Source organism: Hippocampus comes, unplaced genomic scaffold (assembly GCF_001891065.2).
Source record: "Hippocampus comes isolate QL1 unplaced genomic scaffold, H_comes_QL1_v1.1 scaffold7, whole genome shotgun sequence".
Classification (NCBI taxonomy): Eukaryota; Metazoa; Chordata; class Actinopteri; order Syngnathiformes; family Syngnathidae; genus Hippocampus; species Hippocampus comes.
Window position 1 is genome coordinate 765,527 of NW_017842060.1, and position 12,465 is coordinate 777,991.

General features: G+C 46.2%; 2 protein-coding genes across 10 annotated transcripts; one reads left to right on the forward strand and one right to left on the reverse strand.

Annotated features, from left to right (window-relative positions):
* The first annotated feature begins 6,714 nt into the window (after nucleotides 1-6,714).
* On the forward strand, nucleotides 6,715-10,301 carry LOC109511302 (protein CutA homolog). 8 transcript variants are annotated; one of them, XM_019862291.1, is made up of 8 exons: nucleotides 6,857-7,371; nucleotides 7,627-7,702; nucleotides 7,906-8,054; nucleotides 8,890-8,949; nucleotides 9,150-9,195; nucleotides 9,285-9,334; nucleotides 9,419-9,539; nucleotides 10,079-10,301. In XM_019862291.1, exons 1-7 carry the CDS (start codon nucleotides 7,361-7,363, stop codon nucleotides 9,516-9,518), a joined length of 492 nt encoding a protein of 163 aa, XP_019717850.1. In that variant the 5' UTR covers nucleotides 6,857-7,360; the 3' UTR covers nucleotides 9,519-9,539; nucleotides 10,079-10,301. The 8 variants fall into 8 exon arrangements, with proteins under 8 accessions (XP_019717854.1, XP_019717855.1, XP_019717851.1 ...); XM_019862290.1 differs by lacking the exon at nucleotides 10,079-10,301 and adding an exon at nucleotides 10,043-10,059; XM_019862292.1 differs by lacking the exons at nucleotides 6,857-7,371; nucleotides 10,079-10,301 and adding an exon at nucleotides 6,740-6,835 and having other exon boundaries at nucleotides 9,419-9,749.
* Nucleotides 10,302-10,377: 76 nt separating this feature from the next.
* sstr3 (somatostatin receptor 3) lies at nucleotides 10,378-12,421 on the reverse strand. Of its 2 annotated transcripts, none has more exons than XM_019862253.1 (2): nucleotides 12,080-12,421; nucleotides 10,378-11,989 (listed from the first exon to the last, which is right to left on the reverse strand). In XM_019862253.1, the coding sequence occupies exons 1-2, from the start codon at nucleotides 12,189-12,191 to the stop codon at nucleotides 10,875-10,877; spliced, it is 1,227 nt and encodes a 408-aa protein (XP_019717812.1). In that variant the 5' UTR covers nucleotides 12,192-12,421; the 3' UTR covers nucleotides 10,378-10,874. The 2 variants fall into 2 exon arrangements, with proteins under 2 accessions (XP_019717812.1, XP_019717811.1); XM_019862252.1 differs by having other exon boundaries at nucleotides 10,378-11,411; nucleotides 11,466-12,421.
* Nucleotides 12,422-12,465: the final 44 nt, after the last annotated feature.

Genomic DNA, 12,465 nt, shown 5'->3' on the forward strand with positions numbered 1-12,465 from the left:
TTTTGGGTGGGGGGTCGCCGACCAGGTGAGAAATAAGAGGGACCCTTTAAAAGGGGATGAAGGGTGATTTTAGGGAGGGCGGTCAAGGAGACGCCAAAGTGGAACAAGTGAGCGACCTCCAAAAAAATAAAAAATTTAATAAAGTTGATCCCACAGGAGGGAGGCCTACTTTGGAAGCCCCGTGAAGGCGCTGAACCCCCCAAAAAAGGGATTGGGGCCTCTTTTTTGGACGCGACACTAAACTAATCAAGCGCGCGCACACATGCACACACACGCACACTCATACAGGCTGTAGAAACTTTACGAGCTTGTACATGGACCAACATGCGGTTCTGAAAAATGGGCCACCTCAACAAACAAGCTGCGACCACTCCGTTGTCACTTTTGCCCCTTCCCCCCCCCAAAAAAGTGACCCCCCCCCAAATACCACCTTAAATCATAAATGCTATTGAACTCTATGGGTGTGAAACTGCCATTTTGAAATGAAGCCCACCATTGACGCCCCTCACCACATGTCCAAATAATCCATCCGAGAAAAGGGCACGCTGGAGAAGATGCGGATCAAAGCACAGCCTGCTTAGTTGCTTGGCCTTCCTCCTAAAATTCTGGTCCCCGGTTTCCATGCGGGCTCCTGGAGGGGCGCATCCAGCCGGAAAGCAGGCCGGGCATCGGCGCACATGCGGCCGGCCGACGGAGCGCGGAGGCGGCGGTGGAGGTGGAGGAGGAGACGGTGGAGGGTGAGCGGGACGACGCGTGAGCCTTGCCGCATCCAGAAGATCCTCAGTCGGTCACCGCACGACGGCGCGTCCCGCTCAAAATCATCCGGCGGCTTTTTTTCTCCACCCTGGCGATTTATTTATTGTTATTATTATTTTTTTTTAATCTCGCTCCAGCGACACGTCAATCCGCGGTTTTCTCGCTCGTCTTCTTGCCGGAGCCGAGAGAAGAAGAAGAAGAGGAGGAGGAGGAGGAGGAGGAGGAGGATGCTTAGAAGCTGAGGATGATAAAATAAAATAAAATAATTCGACACAAGCAAAGAGGAGGAGGAGCAGGAGGAGGCTGGCGCTTCATAAATAAAAATGTCCTTTTCAACAAGTCAGGAACTGTAAAATGACATTTCGTCACGTTTACCAGCATCTTCACATTAAGTAATAAATGTTATCTAAAAAACCAAGTACCGTTTTTTTTCTTGTCAAAAAAGTGGGAAGCCACGTTTTTGTGCGTTTCGGCATCCCGAAATGTTGGCACCCTTCTGTTGGCCGACGCGCAGTCAGAGGGTACCTCAAGATGAAAAGTCAGCGCACGATTGATGACATGAAGCCCTTCTTTGCCACTTTTTGGCAACACTTATTTTTGTTGTGAGGGGTGCTGAAATCACGCGTCCATTCTGTGCCACATATAAGCACCTTTTTGGTTGGCGTTCCCAAGCACAGTGGTCGTCGGTGTGCCATTTGGTGCAGTCCTTTTATTGTCGTGAACAGGAAGAAAGTAACAGCTCCGCACTGGAGCACTTTTTGGCAACCCGCTATTTCGACACATGATCGTGGCTTGCTTGCTTGCTTATGAGGGGACCGACTTTGTGCTGCTTCTCTGCTGTAATTAGAAGTCCCAGAAACCAGATCGACACGGCGCCACTTCTTGGAACCCAACTCAGTCGTGTTCGCGTGTTCCCTGCTGCCTCCTCGCGGTGCTGAAACGGACAGCTCCCTTCGTGTCTTGCCTTGGGATTGGTTGCGATCGTGCGGTCACATGACAGAGTGCACACACCACGTCAAGCCGGGCAGCGCGGCGCAGTGTGGCGAACTGTGGCTGGCTGGCCCGCAGCGACGCTCCATTACACCGCACTGCACACTGCACACTGCACTGCACACACTTTGTATGTTCTCTGCTCACATTGTGACACACATGAAGGCGGATGCTAATGGCCGGCGGGCGCTTGTTGTCGTTTTCGTCATCTTTGTGTTGCTTTGTGTCATCCCACTGGCCTGCAAGCAACTCAGGGTTCACTTTCTACTATCTATCTAGCTAGCTAGCTAGATCTCCATCCAATGTACGCGCTAATAGCTAGTCCAGCTACTATACATCAAAGATAAATTGTACAAAAACAACAAGGAAACATTTCGTTGTCAGCGAGCATGAAGTCAAAGAAAATTTACAGCCTCCAATGAACACGTCAACAGCTTTAAGCAAACGTTCAAGACAGTTTAGCCATCGTTCAACTCAACACACATGCATAAACATGATTTTAGAGTGCATGATAATTTAGCCTGAAATGAAAATGCTTTTGCAAACAGCCAAGACTCTTTAGTCTTCAGTGAAGGTGGATTTGGCAAACGTCAAAGACAATTTGAAGTCTTTATGATACAAGTTTTTACAAACATCAAAGACAATGGTGAGTGATTCTGATTATGAAGTACAGGTAAGTTGATTTCGTAAAAGTCAACGTCAATAAACAGAAAAAAATGATTGCAAATACTTGAGAATTTAGTCTTTGAGCCTGAAAAAAAGGAAATGAGAAACTGTTTGCAATTGCCTTACCCGGTAAACAAAGAATAATTTAAAAAGAAAGTAAAAAAAACGTCCAGAGAGTTTTAAAAATTCAAACATCAAACTAAACATCAAAGATCCAACCTTGTGCTTTTGTAACATCAACGGGAACTTGTTCATTCGTCGCTCAATTTAGATGGCTGTCTTAGTGTTTTGTGCTGTGCGCATTTTTTGTTCACATCATATTGAATTCAAGGTCTTTATTGAACATTGGCTGACTATTTAAAATGAATGAGAAAATGAAGTATTTAGCATGAGTGTCTTTGAAGCTACTCTGTTATCTGCACTCCAGTGAGAGTGAATTCTCTGACTGGATGCACTGTGACGAGGCTGCGAGTTGACCTCCCACGCACACACATACACACACACACACACACACACACACACACACACACACACACACACACACACACACACACACACACACATGCAGCGTTAGCCATAGCTGTTAGCTGTGGGCTACGCGGCGCGCTACAAAGACTAGCGCGCATCCTACACAGCATTTGAAAGCTTTTTGTGCTTCAAAAGCTCCACTCTCCACTTTTAGCCTGGAGAGGCAGCGTTTAAACTCCAGCAGTTGACGTCCCACACGCCCGCCCAGGCCGTCGAATGTAGCCTCATCACACGCAACAAAAGCAGAGTGAAGGGAGCTCAGGAAAATGAGAAGATTCAGAAGCGATAGAAAAGTAGCATCATTTTTGCTCAACAGTTAAAAGTATTACTTCTTTTTTCTTTTTGGTACATTCCAAAAAATGACAGATTTCAGAGCACAGTAACACTCCACTATGAACACATCATGCTAGCAAAACATAGCAGCCGAGGCTAAAGTCAGTGCAGTGTGGATGCTAGCTTAGTATTGCTATCGCTGTTGTTTTTGTGAAGCCGGACGTGTGTACCAGAGTTCCTAAAGGATCTTAAAAAGTCATAAAAGCATTTATGAATTTGGAAATGCAACTTCTCTGTGTCCCATTTGTCCTCAAAAATGTCATTTGGCATTTTGATGAAATAATGTAGCCCTAAATAAACAGGACAGAGGAACTAATCGTTGAGAACTGAATGCAGAGCTGCCATGGTCAAAATACAATGAGAGTTCATGGACGTGCTACAACACCACCACACAGACGCAGATTTTTACGTTTCATATTTGAAATATGGGGAAATGTAAATTAAATGAAGCTATAGTTAGAGAAAACCGACCTCTCTGACGACACATTTCCATCATGTCACGCCATGAAGAACGTCCATGTTTTAGAAGGGGCGTCGTTCTGGTCAGAGAGGCGCAAGGAGGATTAGTGAAATCTTGCGAGCAGTTTTAACAAATTCAAAACTCCCCCTATAAGTTTGGGCGGTTCGATGGGGGGCTGGGTTTATGTTAAGAGTTCGTTTTAGTATTCGACCTGGGATTAGGGTTCAGGATTAGGCTAGGTTTTTGGAAGTAGTTTGAAAATTCGGGTTAGGATTAGCAGATGGGCTCCGGTTTGATTGGTCCAAACGCAGAGTTCGTATTGACTTGCGTCGTAGGGATTCAGGGTAAAGACAACAGCCTACAGTATGCGGTGGCCACGCTTTGGGATGTCTCTGCAAAGGTTACGCCCATTTGTTATGATATTGCGACATCAATAATCCAGTGCGGTTGATCCCGATTGGCGCTGGCTCTCGCTGCTGTCCGCTGAGCTGAAGTCGTTTGATAGAATGATGAACAGGGAAGGTGGCGGTTCAAGTGGCGATGAAGAAACAGCTCCCTCCTCTTCCTCCTGCGGGGTCTAAAGGACATGTTTAACATTCTCCTCCTGATCCTCCTCCTCCTCCTCATCCCGCCACTTTTTCCTCCCGTGGACACGGGGGCCTCGGAAAAACCTTCCATCATGGCAGCCGCCGCTGCGTCAAAACGCCTCGCGGTTGCGTTCGCTTCTGAAGGTCAAAAACAGGAAGTAACGCACGTAAACAACGTGAAGTCAGTCTGCGGTGCGATGGATGATGACGGATGGATCGTCTCCGTGATGAAATCTGATTGGGGTCCTGAGGACAAATGCAAACGTCGTTTCTCTATTGTTGTCCCGTGCAAAAATATGATTACATGATTTGCATGGATGTGTGGGCTGTATTCACGTTTCACCTTGTGACATGAAAAATGTGGCCCCTGTAGTGACTGATTCAGAACTTTTACATTCAAGACTTGGTAACTGTAGTAACTGATAACACAACTTCAATGTTAAAACCTTGGCCACTGTAGTGACTGATGCTGACTTTGACACGAAAGACGTATGAGAAGAAAACAATAACTGTCAACTGTAGTGACTGTGTTGATGTCCACTGTAGTAACTGATGTGAAAATATGACATCCAAGAGTTTTTTAAATAGCGGTCAGGTCCACTGTAATGACTGATGATCAACTTTAACATCGAGACTTGCAGCTTTTGAATATTGGTCCACTGAATTCTCACTCCCAGGTTTTTCCTTCATAAATAAATAAACCCATCACACACATTTTTTTTTTTTTTTATGAATGAGACCAAGGAATAAATTTGGCTGCGAATGAGACGCAAAAGCAACAAGTTCCCCGGCGGCCCTCCAACGCTTCAGGATGAAACCACACTGCGGAGCGCCACATTCTAAAATTGAGGAAGGGAGGGGGTGGCGAAAGTGGGGACGCTGCAGTCGGATTCAATGTCCTATGCCACGCTGCCTGCACTTAAAGGGCCGGCGGCGCGGGCTGATTAAAATGCAGAGGAGGACGGCTCTGCTGCAAATTGAAAACATATCGATTCTACTCATGCTTGGAGGAAGAGTAGGAGGAAGGAGGAAGAGCTGATGGACAAGCAGAGGGAGGGAAGAGAAGAGGATCAAATCTGCTCAGAAAACAATAAAGAGTTTGCACACACAACGCAATGGGTGGAGGGCCTTGTGGTCACCATGGCAACGCGGTCAGTGCGTGTGCGCGTGTCACGTCCAGCTGTGGTGGTGAGAGGCCGCGGGATGCCGACCAGGGACGACGTACAGATGTGCTGACTGCACAGTTTCCATGGGAACAAGCATCCCCCCCACGGACCCCACACCCGCCTCCTCCACTCACCGCCGCCATCATTGCAAAAAGCAGCCGCTTTAAGCGAAGTACTGTGCATCTTTTTGCATGTGCGTGGCACACTCATGCTGCTTAATTCAACATGGAGGGAATGGGAGGAGGAGTGTGGAGGAGGTAAAGCCAATGTGATCAAACAGAGTGGCTGCACACGTGCCGTAAATCAGTGTGCAGTGTGTGTGTGTGTGTGTGTGTGTGTGTGCGCGCGCGCGCGTGTGTGTATGTGTGTATGTGTGTGTGTGTGAAACGGTCACCAAGTTCCAGAATACTGTCATCTAGTGGCCATTACTGTCATTGCATGTTAAAACTCTCAGTTCGTTTAAAAACAAAACAAAACAAAACCAACCAAACAAAGCAAAAAACAAAACAAAACAAAACAAAAAACAAAACAAAACAAAAACAAAAAAACCAAGACATTATTTTCTTGGATCATTTTTTTTTCAAATTTAGTTTATTTAACATTACAGTGTTGTCATAGATGTTTTGCCATTTTTATGACAGAAAAACTCAACTCAACTCAACTGTATTTATAGAGCACTTTCAAACAGCCATCGCTGCATACAAAGTGCTGTACATGGAGCAATTTAACATATACAATAAACAGTAAAACAAATCGGCAATAAAGACGGTAGAAAGCTCGTCAGATATCATTATTTGATGTATTTTCATTTTGTATCTATTGCACAATATTTTGTCAAGGGGAAATTTGGGAGGAAAATACAACATATTATTTTAATTATAATACTAAAATATATTTTACCCTTCTAGAAGAGGTAGCAGCTATAAGTTCGGGTTCTCGTTGTCTTTTAAATAGAGTTTTCGTTGTCACACGTAGTTCTCATATGAAGCGAAATGTCGTATATGTGGACCATCTGAGGCACGTTGTCCACATGAAATACATTTTATATCATCCAGCTAAAAGACGGAGAAAGTGTCGTCAATGTAAACCCGCTGTCATAATCTATGCAGTCTCGAATGATTCATTTATATTTGTTTTCTAACCATTATGTGCAGGTGGGAGTGGTTTGTCATTAGAGATCAAGTTTTGTTGGCCGATTTTCTTTACTTCACAAATACTTCAAATAACAACCGCGTCTATGAGGACGCGGTTACTTATTAAAAGTCTGACGCTGGCGATTTGCGTCCGATCGACGACAGTTGCCACACTTTACGGTAGCGGCGACGCTCGCAGGTAGTTGTCCACAGCAAGTAAGTGGACACGCATATTAAAAAAAAAACTGCACACATCAAGTATAAACATTTCATCTTAGGTTATGATAAGTATATATTGTTAAATTACGCTCTATCGAAGCTTGTAAGTAGTCCTCGCGGCTAATATTCGCTCAGCTGTCATTTAGACAAAGGAGACGGCGGGGGAGTGACCGACGTTCAAGCTAAATTTAGTGCGCGACATTTTGGAAAGTATTGAACTGTGTTTATTTCCGTTGTAAATTTTAAATATGAAAACGAATGTGCAAGCTCAACGTAACCGCGACAAGTCCCGATAAAATAAAAACATTACGTGCCTGGTTGTGTTTTTTGCCGTTTCAGTAAATCACCTCGCGCTTCGCATACGCAGATTCGCCGCATTCGGGATCCCGACTGCCCATATTAAATAAAAGTTAGGTAAATCATTGCCAGCTTCACACCCGCAGATTCGTCGCCAGCCGGATCGTGATTGTGTTCAACTTAATTTCAAAACGACGATTAATTCAATGACATCGCAGGAATGGAATGTTTTCAAGGCAAACAATACTACCGCATTTTAATACAACTTTTTTTTGAAAAAGGTTGCATTTCTGAATCATTCTCTGCCCAAATACAGCGTTTCCGTGGCCAAATCTGGTGTTTAATGGCAAGTTATGACATTTTGTACCTCAAGATTGTGTGTTTGTGGGGAAAAAAAACAAAAAAACAAGCAAACATTTTTTGTGGTTGTCTTAGCATTTTAATTTCAAGTTGTCATAGTAACGAATGTGCTTGTGTCCTTTCCCAACTAGATATATTTGTGGCATGCGTATTGGGCTTCCCCGACTTGAGCCACTGCTAGGTGGATCTTGCCGAGGTTGGCTTCTGGTTAGTACGCACAAGCTTTATCATGCATACGACCTCTATTGTGTGTGTAATTATGGGTCTTGGGTAACCATGTGCGGAGAAAGCCAGCATCTTCCGCTTGAATTTAGTTAGGACTAGAAGGCCGTGGTCTTTGTTCCTTTCCCCACTGTCGGTCTGAAAAAGTGTTGGATCCTGTGACCTCATTTCCTCCTCTTCCCGGTTAGACGCTCCTGCTGAGTGCGTTTATGTTCCAGCTGCTGAGGAGCGTGGGACCCAGGGTGTTCTCCATGGCTTCCGAGACGTACACGTCGGGCGCACACTCGGCCGCCTTTGTCACCTGCCCCAACGACACGGTGGCCAAAGACTTGGCCAGGTTGTCTTATTATCGTCTGAGTATGTGTGGAGCAGCAGGGACGATTGCTGTCACTTTCAAACGCTTTCGTTTGGATTCGTCGTTTGTCTTTGAGATTGGTGTGCTCGTGGCAGTTTTCGCACCCTCAAGAGCCAAATTCAAATCTTAAAAAAAAAAAAAGAAAAAAAAAATCGAGACAAATTGATTTTCACACCCACCGCCCCCCAAAAAAGAAATTTTGATGTTGATGTTCTGCACTGTAGATTTATTTGAATTTGCCCCAAAATATATATTTTAGACTGGTTTATTAAAAACTTTTGTGTATTTGACTTTTTGGATGTTTCTCAAATATTTTTCATAGTTATAAATTTTAAGTTACAAAAAAAAGTGTTTTGCGAGATTTTTGTAAAACATTTCCTTTCATTAGTTTTTTTTTTTTTTAGATACAGCTTAGATTTAAAATATTTCAGCAGCGTTGGAGAAATTTTCCATTACAATTTCTTTATTATTATTATTATTTTTTTTTAGTTATAAGTCTGAGTGTTTTAAAAAAAATTAATTAGTGCTGACAGCGCCATATAAATGCGAGAATAAAATAATACATTAAAAAAAATTGTTCTTTTTTAATTTTTAAATATATATCACATATATATAGATGATTTTGATTTTATTATTTTATTTTTTTACATTTCCAACAAGAATCACATATACACTAAATATATAATGGATATACTCCTATGTAAAGTTGATTATATACAAAGCTTATTGTATACAAAACATGACAGAATTCGAGTAACTGTAATGCTCTCACCTTTGCGATGGTGTTCATTTGTTTTGTTTTGTGTATGTCCCACAGAGGCATTGTGCAGCGGAAGCTGGCTGCCTGTGTCAACATTGTACCCTCCATCACATCGGTGTAGGTGTCTCACACACACACAAACACACACACACATACGCGTTTGCACGTAGTTTTATGTTGATCACGATGGCAGTACTCGAAAAACAAAGTACTTTTCTCGGTGGTATTTGGTGTCAAACGTTTGAGAACCACCGACACAATTATTGTGAGGATGCTCTTATCCGAGGCCAAAATTTTGCTGACGTTTTTATGGTCAGGTACGAATGGCAGGGGGCCATCCAGGAGGACAACGAGGTTCTGCTGGTGAGTGTCGCTTTCAAAATAGCGGAATCGGCGGGTGGGAGGAAAATGCACCTTGTGGCATTTTGACGCGTGCTTTGCCCCTCATTTAGATGATCAAGACCAGAAGCTCGAAGGTCTCCGCCCTCACCGATTACGTGCGGTAAGTCCGCAATTTGTACGTCGGCGTCCATCAGACTCCACGTTGAATGATTGAAACGTTTGAGTGATTTGACGCCCTTTCCAGTACGAACCACCCCTACGAAGTGGCTGAAGTCATCAGCCTGCCCATCCACCAAGGCAACCCGCCCTACCTCAAGTGGATCGCCGACGTCGTGCCGGAATGAGGATGCTTTCATCACGGACGGGTGATTAGTATGCCGGTTACTCTTCACTGAAAAAAACAAAAAAATCGACATATAAAATACATAATGAACTGGCCGAAGTCATTGTGTGTGGAGTTTACATGTTGGTCTGTAGGGGGCGTCGTCGGTCCTTCGTTTTCAATTGAGTTCCTGGAGCCACTGAAGGGCCATCCTGATTTTATTTTGTACAAATAAACACGGTCTTATAAAATGGCGGCTGGATATGATTTTTACATAACAAAAAAAACAAACAAACTGAAACACATTTGACCAACGTTACATACAGTCCAGATTAAAATAGACAATAAAGTAGCGCAGGTCAAATGGACCCGTTTTCAAACGTAAACAAGAAATGCCATCAAACAATCCATAAATAATACACAGTAAATTGAGGACAAAAAGGAAACAGAATTAGGCCAGCAGACGTTTCATACATTTTCTTGTATATACATTTGATTTTATATACATTTAAAATGTCTTTGATTTGTGGGATTTTTTTTTCCCAGAGGTTGCCCTGGAAAAATAAAAATGCTTCTTTTTAGGATGGTGAAACATGCAGCGGAGTCCTGTGGACTTGGGAGCATTTCGCAAAGAATCAACAGGAGGAGTCAAGACAAAATATCGAAATAGGACACTAAAATCACAGCACGGCACAGCAATGTAGCGACGGACAAACCCGATTGAATGCTTGGCGCGGTTCTGGAAATGACATCACTGCCATAAAAACACCGAAACGAGCAAAATACACTTTTTATCATCTTCAAACCCCCTTTTTCTTGTTGTTCATTCGTATGTTTTACACATGAAACATACATATACATTGAGATTCAAATATTGACAGGAGCCACATTACGACCCGCTCGGCTTGAGCACTTGAGCACCAATGTGCAGTTCGTTGTGTTGAAAGTTAGCGGGATTTTTTTGCGTCAAAAATGGTGGCAAAGTAGGATTTAAAGACAGGGCGACACTTTCAAAGTCTGGTTTCAAGATAGGAATGGGGTATTGAAATCGGGTTTTAAGACAGGGTTTGGTTTTCAACAGAGAAGGCTTCAAATTAGGGTTTCAAATCAGAATTCCAATGACAAATTTGAATTTGAGGACGGGAAAATGGATGCGGTTCAAATTGCGATGATGCACAACGCAGGTTTCAAATGGCAAAGGCTACAATTTGGGGGAAAAACAACAGCTTTGGGCTTTTGAGAGTACGGCTTTGAAAGTAGCCTGGATTTTGGGCTCGACGGCAGAGTTTCCAATGTTGTGAAGGGTACAAAAATAACACGTCATAGAGGAGGTTTGACATGTGAAGATCACGTTGAAAACATGCTCAGGACACGCCAGTCACAAGCAGCTGATTTCCAGCGCTGACTTTCCATCTTGAGACTTTGGCTCTCCCTCCTCTCGTGCTCCTTCTTGCTCCTCCTCCTCCTGCGGAGTCCTCTCTCTACCAGAACCTTCCGCACCTTCTCTCTCGTTTGGCAGGCTCGCTTCCCCGCGGCTACCAGGGCCGCGCACGGCCATGCCGCCCCACTCCTCGGTGGCGCGCCGTTCGTCGGAGTCAGCCCTCTCCTGGCTGCTCACCCGGCGCGAGGCCCGGCACAGAGCCCTGCGGAACCCCCGCTTGAAGTTGTCGGACAGGAAGGCGTAGAGGATGGGGTTGGCGCAGCTGTTGGCGTAGGAAAGCGCCACCACGAAGAAGTAGAGGCCGCGCAGGTCGCCGGGCAGAACCACCAGGAGGTTGACGATGTTGAGGGCGTAGAAGGGGAGCCAGCACAGGACGAACACGGCCACCACCACCACCACCATGCGGGTCACCTTGCGCTCGGAACGACGACGGCGCGATGATGTGGCTCGGGCGCGTTTGCCGACGCTGCGGACCTGAGACGAGGAGGACGTAAGAGAAGTTTGCGGCCGTGGCGACCGGTTCCCTACCTTGATGACGATGAGCAGGTAGCACATGCAGATGATCATCAAGGGGCCGCAGAATCCCACCGCGAAGGTGTACACGATGAAGACCGTCTTCCACAGGTCGGCCGGCTCCGGCCACACGATGCCGCAGTCCCCGTCGCCTCGCCTCACGTCGGCGAACGCCACCACCGGAAGCACCACCACGAAGGAACCCAGCCACAGGGCTGCGCTCACAGCCTTGGCCACCGGGGGGCGCCGCCAGCGCCCGGCCCGCGCCGGCTGCGCCACGGCCAGGTAGCGGTCCACCGACATGACGGCCAGGCAGAAGATGCTGGTGAACTGGTTGATGGCGTCCACCGTCATCACCACCCGGCAGAGGAGCGAGCCGAAGGGCCAGGAGAGGAGCGCGTTTTGGGCCGCCAGGAACGGGAGGCCCAGCATGAAGAGCTCGTCGGCCACGGCCAGGTTGAGGATGTAGATGTTGGTGGCCGACGGTCCTCGGCTGTGGTTGACCACCACGTGGATCACCAGGGTGTTGCCCGCCAGGCCTACGGCGCACACCGCCGCATAGATGAGCGGGATCAAGACCCCCACCGGGCCACCGAGGGGTCCCCCGGACTCCGACGGCTCTTCTTCACCTTCCTCCCCGGTGTAGTTCTGGCTGCTGTTGAACAGGGACGCGGTGGAGGTGGGGCGGAGGTAGCGGCCGGACGAGGGGACGGCGTCCCGGGTAATCGGAAGGGGCTCCATGGGGACGTCACCGGGGACCGTCGGCCGGCATCGGACAACCTGCGTGGGAAGCTTTGCAACTTGGGTTCGCTTTTCAAAGAAAGCTTTCGAGCCGACGTTCCCGTCTGAAAACTGTTTTGTCAAAAACAACCCAAATTGGGATCTGAAAGGGACCCGCCCAACTGCTTGAGTTCTTCCTATGACCCAAGAAGGTGGGTTGAATGAATCACCCACCAAACAACGCCCCCCCCCCCCCAACCCCGGGGGGACCAGGAAGGGGGGGCAGTTTGGAAAA